General features: G+C 40.2%; 1 protein-coding gene across 3 annotated transcripts in view; it reads left to right on the plus strand.

The window, feature by feature from the left end:
* Positions 1-450: 450 nt before the first annotated feature.
* Positions 451-25,490, plus strand: part of Snx2 (sorting nexin 2) — a 44,575-nt gene continuing 19,535 nt past the window's right edge. For 2 of the 3 annotated variants that reach the window (NM_001357463.1, NM_026386.2), the window contains exons 1-6: positions 451-646; positions 13,814-13,931; positions 18,589-18,752; positions 22,014-22,080; positions 22,345-22,388; positions 23,916-24,057. In NM_001357463.1, coding sequence (NP_001344392.1) covers positions 539-646; positions 13,814-13,931; positions 18,589-18,752; positions 22,014-22,080; positions 22,345-22,388; positions 23,916-24,057 — 643 coding nt within the window. In that variant the 5' untranslated portion in view covers positions 451-538. Of the gene's footprint in view, positions 647-13,813; positions 13,932-17,905; positions 18,753-22,013; positions 22,081-22,344; positions 22,389-23,915; positions 24,058-25,490 lie in introns of all 3 variants that reach the window. The other variant, XM_030250577.1, reaches the window with a different exon arrangement.

Genomic DNA, 25,490 nt, shown 5'->3' on the forward strand with positions numbered 1-25,490 from the left:
CTTACTGAAATTAAATGAAACAGCTCAGTTCCTCACACGAGCCACATTTCAAGAGCTCGGGAGTCCCGTACAGTATCTACTGTATTGAACAGTACAGGAAGAGAACACTTGGATTGTGTCAGAAGGTTCTTTTGGACTCCTCTGGCAACATTTGAGTGTTTCTTGCCCTGACTCCGTGTTCAATCAAAGCTCGAAGACAGACGTCCAAGCTCTTCTACTTCCTAGTCCTGTAGTAACAAGTATAAGATTTTTGTACTTTGAGTCTGGTCAGCATGTAGGCAAGGACGCCAAAACCCAGATGTGGAAGCAGGAGGATCGTGAAGGGGCGGGGCCAGCTCGGAGCTCTAGAAAAAGCGCGGCCCCAGTCGGGGGCGGGGCCTCGCGTTGGGCTGGCAGCCGGGGACGGGGCGGGGCCTCGGGGGGGCGGGCCCGAGGGGCGGGCCGGGAGGCGGGTCGGCGCGCCAGCCCAGCCTTGCGTGCTCACGTGACAGGTCCGCGAGGCCCCGGCTCTTGCAGACGTCCAGGCCAAGAGGCGAAGATGGCGGCCGAGAGGGAGCCTCCTCCGCTGGGGGACGTGAAGCCCACAGACTTTGAGGAGCTGGAGGACGGAGAGGACCTGTTCACCAGCACCGTCTCCACCCTTGAGGTGAGACGGCCCCCCGGCGAGGAGGCCCGCGCCGTGCGTCTCGCCTCTCCCCTGCCGCGACTTGTCCCTTACCCACCCACCCCTCCGGGTTTGGCCAGGCCAGGTCGGGTGACACCTGTGACGCCGGCTGCACCGCAGGTGCCTGTCAAGGGGCCTGATGTCGGCCTAGGCGGCCAGGCCTCGGGACGGCAGCCTGCGGGCCTGGGAGCCGATCCCCCATCTGCAAGGGGCCAGGACCCACGGACGGAAGCCAACCTACCCGTGCTTGCGGGCGGGCGGGCTCTCGGGCCTTCCCTGTCACCCGCGCCTCTTCCTCCAGGCAGGAGCAAGGCTTGTCTCGGGTCCCCGGGGCCACCTCCGCTCCCCCGGGATTTCAGCAGCTCCGGGCTGAGGTGCTTGTTTCTCTGCCCCACCGGAGGGTGTGCCCTGCCACGGGAGAGCCAGGAAGTCGGGAAGTGAACTCTTAAGTGGCTTTGAGGGTCCGCAGGGAGGTCTGGGTGCGCTCGTCCCTGTTCGTGCCCTGCGTGGACAGTTAGTTCGCCTGCAGCTAAAGAGCCTCTTGGTTTTGAGTAGGTGAATGCATTGGAGTTAGTTGGCTTAGGCAGGCGCTCCTGCGGTGCAGGCTGGATTCGAACTCGGTATGTAGCTGAGGATGGCTTTGAACCTCTGATCTTCTTGCCTCGCTCCCATTTCCACGTGCTGAGATTGGCCGACGTGAGCCACGGCTTGGGTTTTTAGACTTTGTAGGGGCTGTAATGTTTGAGAAGTACAAACTCGAAGGGTGGAGTAGTCCAGGAAACTGGTTTTTAATTACCAGGGGAGAAATAGAAACAGATCTCCGCTCCTTTTTCCTCTTTTCTCGCTTGGTCAGCGATCTGTGTAGCTGAGTGTTCCTGTTTTTGTCAAAGGAAACACTGAATTTAGCTGTGTTGGCCCGCCTTTTTCTAGTTACCTTTGAATTGCTTTACATTGAATGAGAGCACATACACCGGAAACCATAATCTTAAGCATGTAAGCACTTTTCTCAGAAGATTGTTTACCTCAGCTGATTTTTTAAAATTAGGTATAGTGTGTGTGTGTGTGTGTGTGTGTGTGTGTGTGTGTGCGTGCGCGCGCGCGCGCACACACACACTTATAAAAATCAAAGAACAACTTTTGGGAGTTGGTTCTCTGTTTACACCATTGTCAGGCTTGGTAGGCAAGCCCCTTTACCAGTTTAACCATCTCACCTGCCCTCCACTTTCTTATAAAGTTCTTTAGTATTAGTTTTGTTGGCTTGTTCAAGTCTGCACCAAATCAGTTGGAAATAGCTGTAAAATACCCATTATCTGGATTTCAGTGACCAGAAACTGAAAACTTCGGGATAATTTTATCTGTAGTGGTGAAGCCAATTCCCACTTTCCAACAGATTATACATTCCTCAGATGATTGATTTTTGATATATATATATTAAGATTTATTTATTTATCATATGTAAGTACACTGTAGCTGTCTTCAGACACACCAGAAGAGGGCGTCAGATCTCATTACGGATGGTTGTGAGCCACCATGTGGTTGCTGGGATTTGAACTCAGGACCTTGGAAAAGCTGTCAGTGCTCTTACCTCCTGAGCCGTCTCGCCAGCCCCCGTTGATATGTTCTAAACAAAATCTTGGATATTTGTGTCTTAATACAGCTAATACTGGTTTCATTGTCAAGACCTTCATCTCCTAAAATAAGTTAAAATTACTTTGTAGAATATATTTTTCTAGGCAGGGGGAGTTAGTGTCTTCATAACCTTTGATATGTTTTTTTTTGTTTTGTTTTGTTTTTTTTTTTAAGATTTATTTATTTATTATATGTAAGTACATTGTAGCTGTCTTCAGACACTCCAGAAGAGGGAGTCAGATCTCATTACAGATGGTTGTGAGCCACCATGTGGTTGCTGGGATTTGAACTCTGGACCTTCGGAAGAGCAGTCGGGTGCTCTTACCCACTGAGCCATCTCACCAGCCCCCCTTTGATATGTTTTATGTCTCTGAACATGTGTTGAACATGTCTGCAGGGTCCTAAAACCTGAATTGTCTTTTCTAGTCACAATACACAGAATAAGAACTATATCCTGTATCAGAGAAAGTCTGCAAAGTTTTAGTATCTTGGCCTATATACTGTGAACATTGTAAATAAAGTTGTTAATTGGTTGTTGATCTAAACCCCTCATCTTATGGATTCATTTTAGGAAAGTGGTGTGGCTGAGGTTTTTAGATTCAGTTTTTAAAGTTTCAGGTTAACATACAAGGTTCATTTTTTTTCCCCCTTGAAAATGTTTGGGACACTCTATGCAGGATGCTGTGCTGTCGCTTCACTCTTCCTGTACATGATACTTCTTATGCTTCAGTGCAGAAGAAAGACCCCAGTGTCCATGCACACGGGCCTGCAATTCTGTATGGTTAACAAACACTTCCCCCCCCCCCCCCTTTGGAGACCAGATCTCTCTTTGGAGCCTAGATTGGCATGGAACTAATTCCTCTTGCCTGAGCCTGAGTGCTAGCATTACAAATTTGTACCACAATAGCCACAGGGTGGTGGCACAGGACTTTAGTCCCAGCACGAAGAGGCAGAGGCAGAGGCAGAGGCAGAGGCAGAGGCAGAGGCAGAGGCAGAGGCAGAGGCAGGCTGATCTCTTGAGTTTGAGCCCAGCCTGCTCTACAGAGTGAGTTCCAGGACCACCAGGGCTACCCAAAGAAAACAAAACAAACAAAAAGGAACTCCTGGCTGTAGAATGGTACTGTGGTACTTTTCTTTCCACTTGTTCTGTAACTAGGTTGGATGTGGCATTACTAGCCCCAGATCAGTGCTTCTGACTATAGATATAATTTATTCGGGGGTCTTATTGTTGTACATATTATGTTTCTATAGGACACCATAGAATCTTATGTATTATTCCTTTTGAGACAGGCTCTCCACTGTGTAGCTCTGGCTGACCTGGAAATATGCGGGGTGTGTGTGTGTGTGTGTGTGTGTGTGAGTGAGTGAGAGAGAGAGAGAGAGAGAGAGGGGCACGAGCGCTCATAGAGAACCTCCTGCCTCTGCCTCCTGAGTGCTGGGAATGAAGGTGTGCACCACCATGCCTGGCCCGCTAACCTGTTTATTGCTTGGGATGTTTGTTTGGTTTCTTGAGTGGTTTTGAGTTCTCTGTACTGGATATGCATCCTCTGTCTGGTGTATAAAGGCCTCCCATTCTGTAGCCTGGCTCTTTACCCAGTCAGTATGTTTCCATTGCCGTGCAGAAGCTTTTGAGTTTCCCGAAATCTCTTGCTGAGTTGTTGGTGGCGTTTTCTGAGTTAGTGGGCTCCTTTTCAGAAAGTCCTTGCTGTGCCAGCATTTCCCCTATTTCTCCTCTAACAGTTTCAGCCCTTCCGGGTCTTTAAATGTATTTGGAGTTGGTTTTTGTACAAGGTGAGAAATAGATATCCACGTAGAGAGCCAATCATGTGCCCCTCATATCCTCAATAAATGTTAATTTTTAAAACTGTAAAACCAGATGGCTGTGGTTGCATGGGATTATAGCTAGGCCCTCTGTTTATTGCATTCTGCACGTGCTTGTTCTGTGCTGGTGCCCTGTTGTGCAGTAGATAACTGGAAACCGGGTGTGGTCGCGGCATTCCTCTTTGCTTTGCTATCCAGTTTGTTGGTGCTTCCACATGGATGTCAGTGTTGTTTATATTTCTGTGAAGAATGTTACTGGAGTTTTGTTAGGGATTGCATTGAACCTGTTCATAACAGTAATTCTGTGGAGCCAGGCGTGGTGGCGCATGCCTTTAATCCCAGCACTTGGGAGGCAGAGGCAGGCGGATTTCTGAGTGCAAGGCCAGCCTGGTCTACAGAGTGAGTTCCAGGACAGCCAGGGCTACACCGAGAAACCCTGTCTTGAAAACACCAAAAAAAAAAAAAAACAACCAGTAATTCTGTGGCTCTGTCTGTGAGTGTAGGAAGTCATCTCGTTTCCTAGTGCCTTCAGGTTTGTTTCTTTACTGTTTGTATTTTTTTTGTAGCGGTCTTCACTTTCTTGGTTAGGTTTATTCTAAGATATGTTTATATTTACTTATTTTTAGAGAATAGTGATAGGATTGTTTATTGTTTCCCTGATTTCTTGCTTAGCATGTTTGTTGTTATTAGTAAATAAGAAAACTATTGATTTTTGTGTATCAGTTTCTCCTGCATATTGCTGGAGTGTTTAACAGAACCACAATTTTTTGGTGGAGTCTTTAGGGTCTATTAAATAAAATTGTATCATCTTCAAGTAAATACAATTTGACTTGTTTGCTACTTGTATTCCTTTCATTCATTCTCTTGACTTACTGTTCCAGCCAAGACTTGAAGCTCTGTATTGAATGGGAATAGTAGTCCTTGTGGAAAGTGGATGTCCTTGTTGTTCCTGATATTAATAGAAATGCTTTGGATTTCTTTCTCTCCATTTAGTGTGATATTGGCTATAGGTTTGTTATATGTAGCTTTTATTATGTTGTGATTTTTTTTTTATAGTTGGTCTCTTTGGGTTTTTATCATGGAGTATTTTATTTAAAGCCTTTTTTTCTTCATCTCTTGAAATGATCATGTGATTTCTTTCCTCAAGTCCATTCATGTGATATATAACATTTACTGATTTGTATGTTGAATTATCCCTGTGTCTGAAATGAAGCCAACTTGATCATGATGAATTACTTTTTTTGAAAAAAAAAATTATGTGTGCACACTGATGCATGCAGGGGCCCAAGGAGGCCAGAAAAGGGTGTTGGATTCCCTGGAACTGGAGTTACAGACAGTTGTGAGCCATCATGTGGTTGCTGGGAATTGAACCTAGTTCTTTAGAAAGAGCAGTAAGTACTCTTAACCACTGAACCACCTCTCCAGCCTGGATTATTATTATCATTATTATTTCTAAGTTTATTTTCTGTGTATGAGTTTTGGGGTTGTTTGTTTTGGGTCTGCATTTCTGTATGTATACTCTGCATGGCTGATGTCTTTGGTGGTCAGAAGAAGGCATCTGGAGTAACTAGAGTTATGGGTAGTTGTGGGTGTCACCATGTGGGTGTTGGTGAGACCTGGAGGAACAACAAATGCTCGTATAGAATCTGTGTTATTTTTCTGGTCCCCGAGTTACCTTCTTAATGTGATCTGGAATTTTGTATTTTATTGAGAATTTTTGTGTCTGTGTTCATCAGGGAGACTGGTCTGTAATTGTCTTTTTCTCTTGTGTCTTTATCTGTTATGGCATCAACAACATAACACACAGGAGTCATGAGAGTGTGGGAGCATTCTTTCTTTATTTTATGGAATACTTTGAGAATGATGATGGTTGATTCTTCTGGAAAATTTAGTAGAATTCTCTAGTGAATGCATCTGGGGCTAGATTTCTTTTAATTAGAAGATTTTTATTACTGTTTAAGTCTTGCTTCTTTCAGACATGGTTACATCATTTATTTCTTAGTTTAACTTCAGTAAGTCATATGCATTTAGAAGTTAATTTCCTTTTGATTTCAAATTTAGTAGAATATAAGTTTTAAATTTTTTAATTTATTTTTTATTAGATATTTTCCTTATTTACATTTCAAATGTTATCCCCTTTTCTGGTATCCCCTCCAAAAACCACCCTATCCCATCCCCCCACTCCCCCTGCTCCCCAACCCACCCACTCCAGCTTCCTGGCCCTGGCATTCCCCTATACTGGGGCATAGAACTTTCACAGGACCAAGGGCCTCTTCTCCCATTGATGACCAACTAGGACATCCTCTGCTGCATATGCATCTAGAGTCATGTAATTCCTTTTTTTGTTTTTTGTTTTGTTTTTTAACTTTTTTTTTTTAGATTTATTTATTTATTGTATATATGTAAGTACACTGTAGCTGTCTTCAGACACACCAGTAGAGGGCGTCAGATGTCACTACGGATGGTTGTAAGCCACCATGTGGTTGCTGGGATTTGAACTCAGGACCTTCTGAAGAACAGTCAGTGCTCTTAGCCGCTGAGCCATCTCTCCAGCCCGTTTATTAACTTTTTAAAAAGACGTATTTATTATTATATCTAAGTACACTGTAGCTGTCTTCAGGTGCACCAGAAGAGGATGTCAGAAGAGCAGTTGGTGCTCTTAACCACTGAGCCATCTTTCCAGCCCAAGAGCTATGGAATTCCTCTTTCTTTCTTTCTTTCTTGTCTTTCTTTCTTTCTTTCTTTCTTTCTTTCTTTCTTTCTTTCTTTCTTTCTTTCTTTCTTTCTTCCTTTCTTCCTTCTTTCCTTCCTTCCTTCCTTCCTTCCTTCCTTCCTTCCTTTCCTCCTCCTCCTCCTCCTCCTCCTCCTCCTCCTCCTCCTCCTCCTCCTCCTTCTTCTTCTTCTTCTTCTTCTTCTTCTTTTTTATTTTTTATTTTTTTGGTTTTTGGTTTTTTCTTTGAGACAGGATTTCTCTGTATAGCCCTGGCTGTCCTGTTTGAGTGAATGTTGTGTGTGTTCCTGTGAAGGCCAGGAGAAAACATGAAATCTCTTGAATCTGGAGTTACAGGCCTTAGAAGTCACCAGACATGGGTCCTAGAAGGACAAGTGCTCTTATCTGCTGAGCCATCTTTCTAGTCCCCAATATGCATTCTTAATATATAGCCTTATGATTTTATGACAGATTTTTTCCGTGGTATTAGGGTGTGGGGTGTGTGCTACAAACAGTGCATGTGTGGCAGTCGGGTCTACTATGTAGGTCCTAAACTTTCTATTAGGTAGGTTGTTGGGCTTGGCTGAGAGCCCCTTTACCTGCTGAGTCATATCATCAACCCAGATTTTCTGACTTTCATTGGTTTTTGTTGTAATCTACATTTTCATCTCTGATTTTATTAATTTTGTTTTTCTCTGGTTCTTTTAGTTTGACTAAAATGTTTGGTAATCTTAGTATCTTTTCAAAGAATCAACTCTTCATTTATTGATTTACTTTTTGTATTTAAAATTTTTTCTATGTCATTTATTTGCTGATATTAGTTCTTGTAGTCTACCGCCTGGGTTTGCGTTGTTCTTGTGTTTTCAGAGTGCTGAGGTTGTGTGAGAGCCCTCTGGGTTTTGTTTTTTGTTTTTTTAAATATAAATGCTGGTAGTTACTGGACTTGCCTCTTAGGACTGCTTTCATCTTATTCCGTGGGGTTTGACATGTTCTCTTCATCTTCATTCAATTCTACTAATTCAAAAAAAAAAATCTTTCTTGATTTCTTGAGAGATCTATTTATCATTTAGTTGGGTGTTGTTTAATTCCCATGAGCATATGCATTTTTCTGTAGTTTCTTTTGCTGTTAATTTCTGCCTTTATTATATTGTGGCCAGATTGGAAACAATAAAAAGTTATTTCAATTTTCCCTCTTTGTCCTAATAGGGTCTATTTTAGAGAAAGTTACATGGGCAACTTAGAAGAACATGAGTTCTGTGATATTTGAATGAAATGTTCGTTTTTCAGGCCCCTTGATCTATGATGTCACTGATTAATTGTTTGTTTGTTTGCTTATTTATTTATTTGGTTTTTTGAGATAGTATTTCTCTGTGCGTCCCTGGCTGTTCTGGAATTTACTCTGTATACTAGGCTGACCTTGAACTCAGAGATCTGCCTGCCTCTTCCTCCTGAATGCTAGGATTAAAGGTATGCACTACCACTGCCCAGCTTTATTCTTATTTTACTCGTGTGTGTGTGTGTGTGTGTGTGTGTGTGTGTGTGTGTGTGTGTGTGTATCAGGGTGTATAGTTAACACATGCTACAGTATGTGTTTAGAGCTAAGTGAACAACTTTGTGGAATTGGTTCTCCCTTTCCACATTTGTTTGTCTTAGTGGGATGACCTGTCTTATTGGTGAGAGCAGTGTGTTAAAGTCACCATTATTGTGTTGGGGTTAATTTGATCTTATATCTAGTAATATTTGTTGTATGAGTTGGTTGCACCTGTGTTTTGTGTTAAATTGTAAAGTCTTTTTAGTAGATTGCTCCCTCATGACTATAAAGTGACTTTTATCTTTTGCTTTGAATTCCATTTTGCCAGACTTTAGCAGAGCAACACATTGACTTCTTGTTTCTTTCCTTGAAATCTGTTTTCCCTGTGCTTTCTTTCACTCTGAAGTTTCATTTGTCTTTGATGGTGAGGCACATATCTTGGCAGCAAATAGGTGGACCTTAGTTTTTTTTTTAATTATTATTATTTAATTAAAAAATTATTGTATGGTTGCTTTGCTTGCATTTGTGTCTTCATACCACATTCAGACTTGTTGCCCTCAGAGGCCAAAAAGATCATTGGATCTTCTGGAAGTGGAGTTACAGGTAGTTGTGAGCTACCTGATGACGTGGGTGCTGGGAACTGAGTCCAAGTGCTCTTAGTTATCTCTAGAGCCTTGCTTTTTAAGTTTAAAAAGAAAAAAATTGTGTGTGTGTGTGTACACACGTGGAGGTCAGAGAACAACTTGGGAAATCCTTTTTCTGCTTCCAGAATTACATACACTTGAGAATCAAACACCTTGTCAGCCTTGGTGACAGGTATGCATGCCTGCTGCAGCACTGTACCTGCCCACTGACTTTATAATGCAGGTGCTTGCAACTGTGAACTCCTTAGGATTGCTTTTACTGTACTATAGATCGTTGACATGCCAAATTTTCATTTGATTTTTAGTAAATTTTTTTTTGGCAGTGGCGGGTAGGGGTTGGGAGTGGTAGACTGAGAGAGAGTCTCAGGCAAATTGCTAGGTAGCTAAAATGAATGGCCTTGAATTTGTGATCTCTTGCTTCTCCCTCCAGAGTGTTAGGATTACAGGTTTCTGCCACTACATCCAGTTCATGCTGTTATAGGTCTCAAAATCCAGGTCTCCATGCATGTTAGGAAGCACTCGCCCAATTGAGCCATGGCCTTAGCCTGTCTTTGATATTTTTTGATGACCATCATATGATAGTGTATTGTTCAATTTCCACAGTGAGTTTTATGGCTGTTGATTTTTCTGCTTTTATTCCATGTTTATCTGTTGAAAGACAAGAAATTGTTTTTCTGATTTGTTGAGACTTGTGCCCTTTTGTGTTAGAGAATGTTCCATGGGCTGTTGAGAAGAAAGTACATTCTACAGTGTCTGGGTGGGATGTTATTAGATGTTTGTTAGTTCCATTTGAGCTATGCTGTCATTAAACACAGATATTTTTGTCTGGTTGACCTGTTTATTGGTGAGGATAGGATGTTGGCATCATTCAGTTACTAAGTTGGAGTTAATCTTTTGACCTTACAGGTCTAGTATTATGTGAAACTGGGCACACCTGTGCTCTGTGCATATTTGTTTAAAATTGTATTCTTGATGGATTGTTTTCTTAATCACTCTGAAGTGGATTTTTGTTTTTTGGTGGTTTTTTTTTTAATTTCTTTGGACTAGTTGGGTTCAACCTCTGCTCTGTCAGAAAGAAGAGTGATATCTGCTTACTTTTCAGTTTCATTTGCTTGGAATACCTTTGTCCATCCTTTCACCCCAAGATTTGTCCTGTCTTTGATGGTAAGGCACATTTCTTGGAGGCAGTAAATAATATAGATCTGTTTTTCAATCCAGTGTGCCAGCTCATGGTTCACCCATTTGTACGTTTGAGTAGTTTTTAGTTTAGTGAGATATGTGTATCTATTACCACAGTCAGTTTTAGAACATTTTCATTATTTTAGAAGGAATTCTTGTATCTTTGTACCCTTTACATGTCCCCTTTTCCCAGCCTTTAACCTTAACATAGCAACATAGCAACTAATCTATCTCTATAGATTTCCCTATTCTGGAGTTTGAATGAGTAGTGCCCCCCCCCAGCCCCCCCTCCCCGCCCCGTTCTGAAGTTTGAATGAGGAGAATCACATTCTCTGTCTGTCTCTCTGTCTGTCTGTCTGTGTGTTTTAAAAGCTTTTTTTCCAGGGCTGGAGAGATAGCTCAGTGGTTAAGAGCACTGACTGCTCTTCCAAAGGTCCTGAGTTCAGATCCCAGCCACCACATGGTGGCTCACAACCACCCGTAATGAGATCTGACGCCCTCTTCTGGTGTCTGAAGACAGGTACAGGGTACTTACATATAATAAATAAATAAATTTTTTTTAAAAAGCTTTTTTCCTACTCTTTCCTACTCAGCATCAAGGAGAAGAGGGATGCTATTACAGTGCATCATATACAGTTATGACTGTAAATGAATAAAAGTAGAGTCTCATGCCCAAGTGGCCTTAATTAAGCTTGTGACCCTCTGGCTTCAGTTTCACCTCTGCGCTGCGGTTTCAGGAGTCTGTTACTATGCCTGGCTCCCTTTCATTGCTGATGTTTTGATTGTCATGCCCAGTATCTGCTAAGTGCTGATTTATAAAGATTAAGACCTTGGTTTGTTTTCTTTTTAACTCTTCCTCCGCACCCCATCTCACTATGTAGTCTGGGCTGCCCTGAATCTGGTAACCCTCCTATCTCAGCTCCCCAGAACTAGGACAATATGAGTGCCTACCACACATGACTGCTTTCCTTTCTCTTTATTTAGCTGTTGTTTATTTGTTTGTTTGGTTGGTTGGTTGGTTTTTCGAGGCAAGGTTTCTCTGTGCAGCCCTGGTTATCCTGGAACTCATGTAGGCCAGGCTGGCCTCAACTTTGGAGATTTGTCAGTCTCTGCCTATTGAGTGCTGGGTTTAAAGGTGTGAAGAATTGTGTTTGTAAGTGCATGTACATGTGGGTGCTCACAGAGGCCAGAAGAAGGTGTTGGATCCCCTGAAGCTTGAGTTTATAGGCTGGATTCAGGGAACTGAATGTGGATCCTCTGCAAAGACAGCAGAACTCTCAGCCACTCAGCTCTCTCTCCAGCTTCCTTGTTTCTGGTATAAGATGGGTCTCCCATAGCTCAGGCTTGCATTGTTCACAGATGGCCTGAACTCCTAGTCTTCCTGCCTCTGACTCTACAAAGTACTGTGATTACAGGCATGGATCACCATGCCCAGAAGATGAATGATATCAAAGATGATTAGGGGGATATGGATGTGGTTCAGTAACAGAGTATTTGCCCAACTTGTGTACAGGGACCTGGTTTCAATCTCTTCCATCACAAAAACAAAAGACCATTCATCTTACAAAATGATTACTAACCATAACATTTTTTTTTCCTCTGTAAAACTAAGAGAAATTCTGTTGTGGGTCTACTATTAGTGTAGAAAGATAAGCCATGGACTGGCTGAAAATACCTGTAGTTTAAATCTGACTCCCTAACAAATCCTTTTATGGAAAACATAAAGAACCTCTACCAGCTGGGTGGTGGTGGATCACCTTTAATCTCGGTCCTCTTGGGGGCAGAGGTAGACAGATCTCTGAGTTTGAGCCCAGCGGGCCTGCAGAATCAAGTTCTGTCACGTGCGCTCTCGACCAGCAAGAACGACACGACCACCAGTCCTTCTAACAACAGTTTATTCAGCAAACTTCAGTCTTCCTCTCTCTCGCTTCAACTTTCTCTCTATCTTTCTCTCTCTCTCTAACCTGGGCCTCACACTCTTTTATACTCTCAGCTCTCATCCACTCACAGCAGGCCACGTCACCTCACCAGGCACGCAGCTTCAGCTAATCAGGGCAGCAGGGGCATGTCTCCACCAAAATGGATTCGCCAGTATCCTGGTGCACCTGCACAGCTCTCACGATGGTTGTGGCTTATTTTCAGGTGTATGAGGAAGTCAGGTGCAAGTCATAAGACTTAGCTGCAGTTCCTGGTGCCTTCTTGGGACTGCTGCCACACCCACTCCTCACAAAGTTCCAATACATCAAGGACTACACAGAGAAATCATGTCTTAGACAAAAACAAGACTAAACAAACAAACAAAAGCCAGGTGGTAGTGGCACACCACTTCAATCACATCACTTGGGAGGCAGAGTTGGGTGGAACTCCAGGTTCAAGGCCATCCTGGTCTGCGACTACAGGCTACACAGTGATACCTTGTCAAAAGAAAAGGAAAAAAAAAAAAAACCCTCTATGAATTTTGTGTGTGTGTGTGTGTGTGTATTTTAAAGAATGCTTGAGATCTGTATCAGTTAATCTTGCCACTCAATGGGATTCAGAATCACCATGGAACCATATTTATTTCTGGACATATTTTAGAAGGTTTATCTAGATTAAGGTTAATCCATGGGCGAATGCTTATTATTATAATGAGTGACTTACTACAAAAGAGATTCATAGGGAATAACATTAAGTAGGGAAAGCAGCTGGATATGTAGAGTTCTACAACCCCAGAATTTAGGAGGGTGAGGCAAGAGTGATTCAGTTTTAGATTCTTGGGTTGCATAGCCAGACCTTATTGGAAAAGAGAAGAGTAATTAATTTTCCAGATGGGTGTAGTGCACACCTGTACATAATGCATGGGGAGGCTGGGGCATGAGGCATGAGGATTGCGTTCAAGTCTATCCTGGGCTATGATACCTATGTGACCCCTTGTCTAAAATAAATTGGTTTTGAGAGATAGAATATGAGAAGAGTTTGAAAATAATAATAGAATCTTAGGAATGGCATAAATTCCTACTATTCATAATTTATCTATCATTAAATCTGTGCATACCACAGTAAACGTATAGAGATCAGTGGTGGCTTTCAACATCATTTTTCTCAGAGATTGAATTTATTAGATCATTAGGTTTCAGAGTAAGAGCCTTTGTCACTGAGCCATCTCACGGGCTCTATTTTTATTTATGTATTTTTATTTTGGTTTATTTGAGGCAGGGTCTCAAGCCAGTCTTGAACATACAGTAAGTTGTTGGATTTTACCTTGAACGCTTGATCCTTTTGCCTCATATCCCAAAATCTGTGATTACTGGTATAAGCCACCATGTGTGCCTTTGATTTTCTTATTTTAAAGATGGTCTTTGAACTAAAAGCTCACACTCTTAAAATCAAGGACCTTGCTCTGAGTTTGGTTGTATTGTGATACATATGGTTTTGTTAGTAACTAAGTATGCCTCTAAAAGGGATGATATACTTGATTTGAGTTAAGCAATTGTTGAACAAGGGGAGGGGGGGTGTTGAAATGTATTTGAACCTTCTCTAAATATTAATAGCTGTTCTTTGCCTCTCTAACAAGAGCTGTTGTATTTCTTTAGCTAGAGACACAATGAAAGTCACGTAAGCAGCCCAATCCATTGTCCACCATTGTTCTTTAACAGTCAAGTCCATCATCTCCCGAACCAGCCAGTCTCCCTGCAGAAGATATCAGTGCAAACTCTAATGGCTCCAAACCTGTAGAAGTTGTCCTAGACGATGACAGAGAAGATCTTTTCGCAGGTAATTGTCATATCTTGATTTTTTTAGTACTAGCCAATTATAATACACATGCTATTAGAAAATACTCTCTAAGGCAAGTGAAATTCTGTGTTTTTGAACTTGGATTATTCTGCTCAGAACTCTATCTGTAACACCTTGGAGAGTGAATGTGAACATGGTTGATTCCTGTAATCTTAGCATTTGGAAGATGGAAGCATAAGGATTGCTGAGTTCAGGGTCAGCCCAGCTTATAGGGTGAAACCTGTATCTAACCCAAAAGATACTTAGCAGCATAGGAGCTCTCTAGTTAGGTCATTCTGTAAGAAATACATACAGACCAGTAGAAGAAGCAAAAATAACCTTAATTTTTAAGCATTTGAGAGTAGGGTGCATGATACTGATCATACCTTGGGAGGTAGCAGTGATTGTATTCTTTTTGTTATTGTTGTTACAAGTTGTCACAAAGCAAAATAAAGTATGAATGAATCACTGTATGGGAGGTAGAGAGATGCCAAAGCAGCTCTTCGAGAGGACCCAGGTTTGATTCTTATATGTTAACTCTAGTTCTAGGGTATCTGATGCCTTCTTCTGGCCTCTGGTGGCTCCAGGCACATGCGGTTCATAGACATACACATAGCCAAAGCACATTGCTCTATGTTATAGGCTTGCTGTTAGGGAAAGTGATGGTTGAGTTTGTTTTGGATATAGAATAGAATTTGGTCTGTAGCCCATTCTCACTTAAAAATGCTGACTCTTCTAAATACCTATGTCTTTAAATTAAGATGTAAGTTAATATTTTAATATTAAAAAGCAAAAATTAAAAATTTAATATTGACACAGAATTAAAATAGTAGATAACTTTGTGTTTAGCAACATAACTTATATAATTAGCTTTTATTGAGTTAATGTTCTCAACTTTTGTAGTGATCCATATTCAAATGTACAAGTATGCTTGAAGGTACAGTTAGTTCTTCATACAAAAGTCCATAACATTCCAGCTTGAGAGCCTGTGGCAGAATATTGTTTAAAATGTGAGACTAGCCTGGGCTATATAATGAGTAACAGATCAGGGATGCATAACAAGACCCACTGTCAGAGAAAGGAAGGAAACAATGAAAGGACAATAGTATACTGTCATTTTTGTTTAAAGCCTAAACAGTTTGGGACTGGTGAGAAGGAATCAGTGGGTGAAGCTCTTGGTGTATAATTCTGACTGTGCTTGAGTTTGATCCAGTGAGCCCTCAGGGAAACGAGAGAACTAACTTCTGAAATTGTCCTCTGACCTCTCCATGCTCTCTGTGGCACATATTCCTGCACTGTCACACATACATCATTCATACATACATATATAAGCGTACAACAGTTTTACATTTTAAATAAAATTATTTTTATGCTTTACAGTTTAACTTAGCTGTGTTTTATAATAACTTTAGGTGATCTTAGACATGTTTGTATAATACTACACTTGGCTCATATTTATAATGCACTTAATCATATCTTTTCCTATGGAAGCGTGGGATGCTAGGAACCTCTAAGAATAGCATATGCTATCAGGATGATGGAACTTGTTGTCTAGTAGTAATAACATATCTTTGCTGCATAGAATACAGATCTGGCTTAAAGTAGTGTAGCCATTGTGATTTTAAAATCATAAAGAAACCAGATTATGGTGCGTATTCGTGTTTAAATAAATAGTTTGTATAGTGTAGGTAATTCAGTCAGCAGTATATGGAAAAAAAATTAGCTGTGACATGTTGTTAGGTTACTTATAAAATGTTCACCAAATGAGTTCAACGGTCTAACCCTTGTCCATTTGTTACATCTTAAAGAATGCCTGAATATGGACAAAATCAATGTGTATTTCATTCAAGTCATAGCTCTATATCTTCCTTAACCTTTAAACTTGTTTTCAGCTGAGCCCTCCATATTTGTAGCTGTTTATTTAAGCTAAAAGAAGCCATGTCAGCCATTTAAAGTGTGAATATAGTGATTCACACCTCTGATTTCCAGAGCTTAGGAGGTGGCAGCTTCAGGGTCAGATACTCCTCAGGAACATGAATTGAGTGAATGAGCTCTTTCCTAAGAACCAAACAAGGGGGCAGTGGTGGCGCACGCCCTTAGTCTCAGCACTTGGCAGGCGGGTTTCTGAGTTCGAGGCCAGCCTGGTCTACAGAGTGAGTTCCAGGACAGCCAGGGCTACACAGAGAAACCCTGTCTCAAAAACACAAAAACAAACCAAACAAAACAACCAACAAAACACAACAACAAAATAAATTTAAGGCAGACCATCAGTTTGGTTTCTTTCCTTTCCATTGTAGTTAGTTAGATCATGCGTAGCCTTACTCCAAGTTCCCAGCCCTTTGCTGTTGAAGCAGCTACTAGTACAAGCAAGCAAAACCTTGATCAGTACAGTCAAATGTCATTGAAAAACTTTGGTTGGCTTTAAATTAGTGTTTCTCAACCTTCCTAATGCTGTAACCCTTTAACACATAGTTCTTCCTGTTGTGACCCCTAACCATAAAATTATTTCATTGCTACCTGATGACTGTAGTTTTGCCTCTGTTACGAATTATAATGTAAATATCTGGTGTGTAACCCTCTTGGGAACCTCTGAGTTTAAAGTGCCGACAGTGGAATCGTGTGTGTGACTATTTTGTCTCCATTTATACATGTGTACCGACTGTATGCAGTGCCCGGAGAGGCTAGAAAAGGCGCCAGGTTCCCTGGAATTGGAGTTATGGATGGTTATGCGCTGCCTTGTGGCTTCTGGGAAATGAACCTGGGCCCTCTGGAAGAGCTGCTCTTAACCACTGAGTCATCATTGCCACCCATTGAACCTAGCTTTCATGTACTACCTTTTACTTTCTTATATTGTTGACTGGTTTTGTTTTTGAGACAGAGGTCTCACTATGTAGATCAGGCCTCAAATTCATAGGAATCTGTCTACCTGCCTCTGCCTCCCAAGTGCTGGGATTAAAGGCGAGCAGCACTGTGCTATGGTTATTGTTGACTATTTTAAATGTCTTCTTATTACATCTATCTATCTATCTATCTATCTATCTATCTATCTATCTATCTATCATCTATCATCTATCTCTGTGTGTGTCTGTGTACACTGCATGTGCATGGAGGGCAGAGGATAGCTTGTAGAAGGTAGTTCTCTTTCCACCATGTGGATCCCAAGGATCAAACTCGGTCAGCCTCAGTTGAAAGCACTTTTACCCACTAAGCCATTCTCTGTCCCTGTTTTCATTTCTTTTTTTTTTTTCTTTTTTCTTTTGAAAAGAGTATTAAGTGCCATCAGTGTTCAAAGCCTAAAGTGGGTATCCAAGCTTTTAGTTTGTTCTGTCAGGGTCATATGTGGTCTGTTGTCTCTATAGATCCCACCCCCCCTAGTTACCATAGTTTGGAAGATTTTAGTTATTAGTCATTTTTCTTTTAATATAAAAATATAAAGAGGTTCATACCAGTTATCTTGTCAACATTAAATAACGAGTCTAAATAGTTTGATAATATGTCAACCTGTATAATTTCAAGTTGACTGCATGAAGTGGCTCATTGACCACAATTACTACTGTCTCAAAATCTCAAGAATCCAGAAACCTTAGGATGAGAAACCGTTGGTCTGATTCCTTGTTTGCCTTTTAATTCCACCACCCTCTTCTTGGTATCAGTTCTACAAGCCAACAGGACTGTTTTGTGTTAGACTCGCTGATTAAATTTCACTACCCCACCTCATCCCCGCTTTTACTTATGCTGTTATTCTATTTGCATGGTAATTCCCTCCAACTTCTTCCTGTTTAAATCACCTCAAATCAGAGTCACAGACTATTTCTGATTTTCCCCACCCTGAAGTATTGACTCCTGTGTCTACTCAAATTATAGTGTTTGTTCTGTCGTTCAAATAGTAATTGAATGTCTTATAACATTCTTTATTGTTCTCTTAAGTCTTTTATTATTATTTAACATTCCACATGTCTTGTTTTCTCAACTAGATTATAAACTCCCTGAGGGCAGGTATGATTTTTTTTTCCATTTCTTTGTGTTTCTTCTGCATTTAGCACAGTATTACATAGTATGTAGACATTCAGTTTATTGATGTGGTTTGATCTTAAATATATTTAATTTTAGATATTTCAAGTGAATGAGCATTTAAAATTAAAATCTAAACATCCCTTTGCTTTGTGTCATATTTGTATATTCAACTAATATCCAGTAATCTTTGGCAATTAATTGCTTTAGATTACTAACTTGGTGGGTTTTCCATAACAGGTTTTTAATCCCAATTGGAATAGATAAAGGTAGTCTGCTGCCATAAAATCTGCTTTTATATGTATGAAATAATTATATTAGTTTGAATAAGTTATATGAAAGGTAAGTTACCACATGTACATTGTATTACCAATCCAAACACGAATGAATGTGGAATTATTCACATCATTGCTTTTCTCCTAGTATAGATAGTTAAATGGACTTAATACAGTTCTTCATAAAATCAACACAGTTCCTGTTTGCTGTAAAGTTTTCATAAACAACTAAATAATTAGTGACATAAAGTCACTCTGTAGTGATAACTTAGAAGTCATAGTCCTTTTGAGACTTGTAGGTATGTCTTTCGTGTTTCTCGAATTGCCATATGCTGTGATTTCCTTGATTTCCTTGTTTAATTCACGTCTAGAAGCCACAGAAGAGGTGTCCTTGGACAGTCCCGAAAGAGAGCTCATCCTGTCCTCCGAGCCGTCTCCTGCGGTCACCCCTGTCACTCCCACCACACTCATTGCTCCTAGAATCGAATCAAAGAGTATCTCTGCTCCAGTCATCTTTGACAGATCCAGGGACGAGGTGTGGTCAACATTTACATTTCTAGGTTAATATGTAAAAAGTGCATTTTTGTTCCTTACCTAGTACCTCTCTCTCGTTAGTTCGATAGTTATTCCTAATCAAAGCCTTTCAGATATTTTAGACAGACAAACCATACTAAGAAGAAAGGCATGGTGGCACAAGTCAATAATCGCAGGGGTAGGTAGGTCTCTGTTGGAAGCTAGCGTGGCTCTACGGTTCAATTCTAACCCATTCTTTATGTTGTTCTGGTTTGGTTTGACTTTTGAGACAGAATCCTTTTAACTCTCTTGCCATGTTGGCTTGAAACTCAGTGTCCTGATTGGCTTAAAACTCATAACTGTGCTCCTTTTTTAGCTTCTCTAAATAACCCACCCCATGGAACTCTACCACTTGAGGTTCTTCAATCAAAGAGTTTGCAGCTGCAGTGTAATTCGGTGGTAGAGTGCTTGCAGTGTTCAGTGTCAATGATCAGGTCACACTGTGTGACATCTGTGGTCTTGTGATAATAGTATGTACCTCTGAAGTCTCCTATGTTGAACAAGTGATGGGTGAAAGTACTTAAAGTGGCGTTGTGAGTCTTTTTTTTTTTTTTTTTTTGATAGAGCATGTAATGAATACTATTGACAATGAAGATTGGTATCTGGAATTTATCTATTTATATAGTGCTAAGGAGTGGCTAGTGGTTTTGGTTTTCTGTTTGTTTTACCTCTGAGCTGTATATGCAGCCCAAACTTTTAACTTTATTTCTTTTGAGTTTCCTCAAGCTTTCATTTTTAAAAGGAAGAGGTACTACAGATCAACTAAAGTTACATTCTCATGACTTGATGATCCTTTTACTTATAAAGGATAGGATTATTAAGAAACAGCAATAGGTTTTAATAAGGCACATTTGGAGAAGAAAACAATCTTGATACAGAGGTTATTTTAAATATAAAACATTTAAAAATTATTTAGTAATATGTAACCAGTATAACCACAATTAAATAGTGACTATATATGAACATGTGAATAGCATTTCAAAAATAGTACAAAGAGAAAATAGTAAATGCAAATGAGTGCTCACAAAACTGATGAAGTTAGTGAACAATATGTGCACAGTTAAGTATCAGGCAGCAGGCTGGTTGGCTCGGTGAAGAGGTTGTAACTGGAGACGAGCTCTACGAGGACCTTCGGGGATGTACTAGTTGTTTGCATTTCTTCTCTGAGTTCTGCTTAGAAAGATGAGCTCATTCTGTGTGAAGTATTGAATGTTCACGTAGCAATTCATATACTTTTTTTAAATCACAGTGCGCATGTACAAAAGATTAGCTTAATGTCTCTATTTAAAAAGTGACCTTGAGCAGAAAGATGGTAAGGAAATAGACTTTTGTTATAGCTTTATATCACTAATATTGCCTTGATATTTTGGCAGATAAATACTCTGAGATTTCTTGTCTGTTGTTTGTTTTTTGTTTTGTTCAGTGCTGTGAATAGAAATCAGGGCCTTGCTTGTGCTAGACAGGCATACTACCTCTGAGTTACACTCCCAGCTAACCTTTCTACAAACTCTTCTGTAGCAAAAGGATTTGAAACTCGTGGGGCTTTTTTTTGGTTTGTATTGTTTTTTTTTTTTGTTTTGTCTTGTTTTGTTTTGTTTTGTTTTGTTTGAGACAGGGTTTCTTTTTTATAGTCTTGCCTGTGCTAGAAGTCACTCTGTAGGCCAGGCTAGACTGGCCTTGAACTCAGAGATCCACCTGTCTTTGCTTCCCAAGGGCTTGGGCCACCACCTCCCAGCTGAAATGCCTGTTTTAAGTTGCTTTCAAAGGGGCCTCTCTGTAGTCTCATCAAGTTATTTTTCCCAATTGCTGATTTTGAAAATTGAGTTTTACAGGGCCTTGTCTTTGAGAAAAATGTGTTTTTTAAAAGTAATTAGAAGGACTATTCTTTTAAAGTTGCTTTTAATTATAATTTCTACAAGTAAGTTTCTACTGGTACAAGTAATGAGTTCTTTCTAGTTATCTAGGAGTGAAAATTCTGGGGCTGAGGCTGGGATAATGGCATAGTAGATAAAGTACATGTAGGTTTAGAGACCCTGATGGATATAAATGCTGGTGGACATGGACAGCTAGCCTGCAGTCCCAATGTTAGAGAGGCAGGAACCGGAACCCTACAGCAAGCTAAGACTGGACAAATCAGTGCAGTAGGGAAGCTGTAAGGCAATAAACCATGATTAATCTAAAGATGCCACTTCTGAGCTGCGTGTGGAGCACACCTGTAGTCCCAGCACACAGGATGTAGAAGCAGGAGGAACAGAAGATTTCATTTTAAGCCAAAACAACAACAAAAATCAGCAATATTTACAAAACTGCATGTTTTTTCTTGTTAAAAGTTTTGTTGTTGTTGGGTTTTTGTTTTGTTTTGTTTCTTTTTTTTGTTTGTTTTGGTTTGGTTTTTTTGAGACAGGGTTTCTCTGAATAGCCCTGGCTGTCCTGGAACTCACTTTGTAGACCAGGATGGACTCGAACTCAGAAATCCGCCTGCCTCTGCCTCCCGAGTGCTGGGATTAAAGGCATGTGCCACCACGCCTGGCTGTTGTTGTTTTTCTATACATATGAGACGTTAAGACAAAAATTTCTGTTCTCCAAATGATCTTCATTATTTGAGTGTTTTCTTTGTTTACATAGTCAGCATATATGAAAGCTCCTGTTGTTTTTAAATTATTGTGACATGACCCTACTGAAAATAGTAGGGTCTGTATATCTGGAAAAAAGGCAGTAAAAACTACTCATTGGTATTATAATAGTAATATAAGTTGAAATTTTTAAATTTTAAATTTTTTGAGAATTTCATACTGAGTACTGTGTTTTATGACTGACTGTCCACTTGGTATTGGGTCACCGGTCAGTTGGCTCATGCTTAGGAAAAAAAATTGACTGCCTGTAGCTCTTCACTTAAGGGTAGGATCTTAAGAAATTTCTCCCATCCACATTGGCATGGCAATTAGTATTATCAAGATAGTCTCTGTCTGTTGCAAAAAGTAGCTTCTTCGGCGATGGGTAAGAGCCCTACCTGTTTGTGGGTATAGGCCAAGCATTTAGAAAACAATTAGAAATGATCCTGGTTAGAGAGATGACAGTAGCAGGATCTTTCCTAGACAGCTGGCCAGGGCTGCACCACTAGGCAGACATTCCCTATTGAGAGGGCCATGAGTCCACACCGACAGCTGCTGCTTACCTTCAACATAAAGGGGATTTTTTTAACACCAAAAATAAACTTTTCTAGATTGAAGAAGAAGCAAATGGAGATATTTTTGATATAGAAATTGGTGTGTCAGATCCGGAAAAAGTTGGTGAGTCATTATTGTATTTTGTACTTCTTTTTTTACTAGCTTGATTGTTACATCCTATAGTTTTCCACTTAAGTATATGGTTACAGTATTGTTTCTTTTTCTTTTATTTATTTATTTATTTATTTTTGTATTTTACTTTGAAGCATTTAATTTAATTAGTTAAATGCCAGGTCTTACACACACTAGGCAAGCATTCTATTGCTTACCTAACCTCTGCCCAAGCATTTGGATTTCAGTGATATTCTATGGCTCTTTTCTTTATAGGTGATGGCATGAATGCTTACATGGCATATAGAGTAACAACAAAGGTAAGCTTTTTCTTCTTCTTCAATAAAGTGTTGGCCCCTCATACTGTGCTAGAGAGGATGTGAGCATAAGTATGCAGGAAGTGAGTTAATCTAGACCTGAGGGTCAGGCCTGGGGTGAGTCATGGTGAGATAGGAATGGGAGGGAGGGGCAGGATGCTTCTTTCAGGTAAAAGATTTGCTTGTGTAAAAGGCCGAAGTCAAGCATTGTACTTTCTAGAGTTTCATCTGTAAGTGACTCATGGCTGAATTTGGTGGCCACAGGGTCGCGTGTGTTTGAGTAGCCGCGTTAGGAGTTTTGGTGTCATCCTTAGCATGAAGGAGAGCTATTAGAGCGTTGGACAAAAGCATGGCACTATTAGGTTTTCACTGGGACAGCTCTGTCTTAACCTAGTGTGAATTGTAAGCATCCAAGTACAGATCAAGATCTCCAGTTGAAAGGCCACTGCAGTTTTTAAGCATTAAGTCTTGAAACAGAAAGCAAGTCCATCATAACATCTTAATTTTACAGTGGGGGTGTAGCTCAGTTGGTTAGAGTGAGTGCCTGCCTAGCATGCATGAACTCCCAGGTTCACTCTCCAATATTCAGAAAAAACAGGGAAAGTGGTACACACCTGTGATTTCAACACTTGGGAGGCAGGGGCATGGGGAGCAGCAAGAAGTTCACAGTGAGATCTAAGCCAGCCTGGGGCACACAAACAACTACAACTGGGGAGGACTCTGAGGAAACAGTTTTGAAAGTAATGGAAGTAAATGGCTGTTTGAGTGACATAGGTAGGAGAATCAATTATGTGTGAGCAGAAGGAATAAGGGGAACACTTATTCATGATAAAGGAACTTTGTAGTTGGAGAAAGACAAGATGGAGAGAGACACAATGAGGTGGCAAAAGTTTGGTTAGTTGATGAAAAAATCCTTATTAAATCCTTACTATAATTTCAGGTTCTGTTGCAAGCACCTGGCTCTAGCAGTAAAGAGTAGAGGAAAGTGCTGTCCCTGTGGGATTCTCACTCTAACACTGAAAAGTCACTGAGTTTGAGCTGAGTGAGATTTGCATCGAGCTGCCTTTTGGGAGGTCTGGGCAATGGGCAAATTTAAGAATCTGTAGTAGTTTATGATTGTGAGTTCAAAGGTATCCTAGGCTGCAGATAGATAGTTGGATGATAGATGGCTAGATAGATAGATAGATAGCAAACAAGCAAGCAAAACAAAACCTTGTTTCAGAAAACTAAAGGGGGGAACCATTAGCAAAAGTATGGTAGGGATCAGTGTGATAGGTCAAAGACAATAAAAAGCGAGTTTTTTCTAACCTCTTATATTACTTTTTTACTATAGGCCTTAAGTTTTTGTTTTATTTTTTTTTCTTTTTTGTTGTTGTTTTAAATCTATAAGCCACATTGATACTCTGATTCATTTGCAAAACAGAGGAAACTCCTTTGCAAAGCAGAGCAGACTCCACTTACAGTCATGTGCAGTAGTCATTTGTAATTGCTTACTATTAATGTTGTGAAATACCTTTTCTTTATTTGTAGACTTCTCTTTCCATGTTCAGTAAGAGTGAATTTTCAGTCAAAAGAAGATTCAGTGACTTTCTTGGTTTGCATAGCAAATTAGCAAGCAAATATTTACATGTTGGTTACATCGTGCCACCCGCTCCAGAAAAGAGTATAGTAGGTAAGCATAAGTCAGAATAATTGCTCTTTGCTGTTCCTAATTCAGTCCTACCTGTTCCAGTGTGTGTGTCCCTTGTTCATCCCAACCAGGGCTCCCACCCAGAGCTGCAGACTTATATGTGCTGTGTTGGTCCCACACATCCTTAAAGAATCCCTGGGTTTAAACTCAGGTTGGTCAGGTTTGGCAGCAAGCATCTTTATACTCTAAGCCATCTCACTGACCACCATTAGTCCACTTTTAAGACTTATGTTTTAAAATTTGTAGGTTATTACCAATCTGTTTAAGTTCTGGGTTTTTAATGATTCCTTTTTAATTTTCTTTATACTCAAAATTATTACTCTGAAATATATTTAAAATGAATATTGCTGATCATTAATTTTACTAGGCTTGAAAAGTCATTTTATAATTAATAATTTTGAAACTTGATGTGTTCAGATGAATTTGTTATATTCTTTTCTAAATTCTTGAATAAAAATCTTTTTGGGTTAGTTTTATGGTGGGGATTGAGCTCAGGGCTTTCAGCATGCTAGGAATACTACTACTAAATACTCTTATAGACCCAGTTTTCTATTTTTTAAAAATAATACTGTGCCAGGCGGTGGTGGCGCACGCCTTTAATCCCAGCACTTGGGAGGCAGAGGCAGGTGGATTTCTGAGTTCGAGGCCAGCCTGGTCTACAGAGTGAGTTCCAGGACAGCCAGGGCTATACAGAAAAACCCTGTCTCAAAAAAACAAACAAACAAACAAACAAAAAATTACTGTATTGTTTCAGAACTGTGTAAGATGCATTTAAGATGGGTTAATTTTTGCTGGAAATGTAGTTTTTTTGGCAGTATTTGCCTGGCATGCACAAATTCCTGGGTTTGATTTCCAGCATTGAGGACTTAGAGACAGGAGACTCACGTTCAGTCATTCCTGGCTACACAGCAAGTTTGAGGCAAGCCTAGGCTATATAAGAATTAATAAATAGGTAAAGTTGACTAGATCATTTGAATACCATTTCATTACAAAAATGTTTTAAGGCAAGTAGATATATATATGTGTGTAATACATATCTGTTTATATGCATGTGTATACATGTGCATATAGTCGGGTAGGATAATATAAAGCCAAATAAAAGTTTCCTCCAAAAATTGTGAATACTTAAAGGTAACTAGCAGATTAATTTTTAAAGTTTCTGGACTCTAGCTAGTAAAGAAGCAATTATGTGTTTCACAACACCATATATTATTGACAACTTTTGAATTAATATATATTCTCTAAAAAATAATAGGGTCTCATATAGCTCAGATTGGCCTGAAATCCAGTGTGTTGTGGGGGGTAACCCTGACCTGTTGATCCTCTTATGCCTCCAAAAATGTTCAAATTATAGGTGTGGCCCACCATGCCCAGTTTCTTTGCTTGTTCACTTTATGTATGCATGTATGCATTCA

The sequence above is a fragment of the Mus musculus genome, chromosome 18 (genome assembly GCF_000001635.26).
Source record: "Mus musculus strain C57BL/6J chromosome 18, GRCm38.p6 C57BL/6J".
Taxonomy (NCBI): Eukaryota; Metazoa; Chordata; class Mammalia; order Rodentia; family Muridae; genus Mus; species Mus musculus.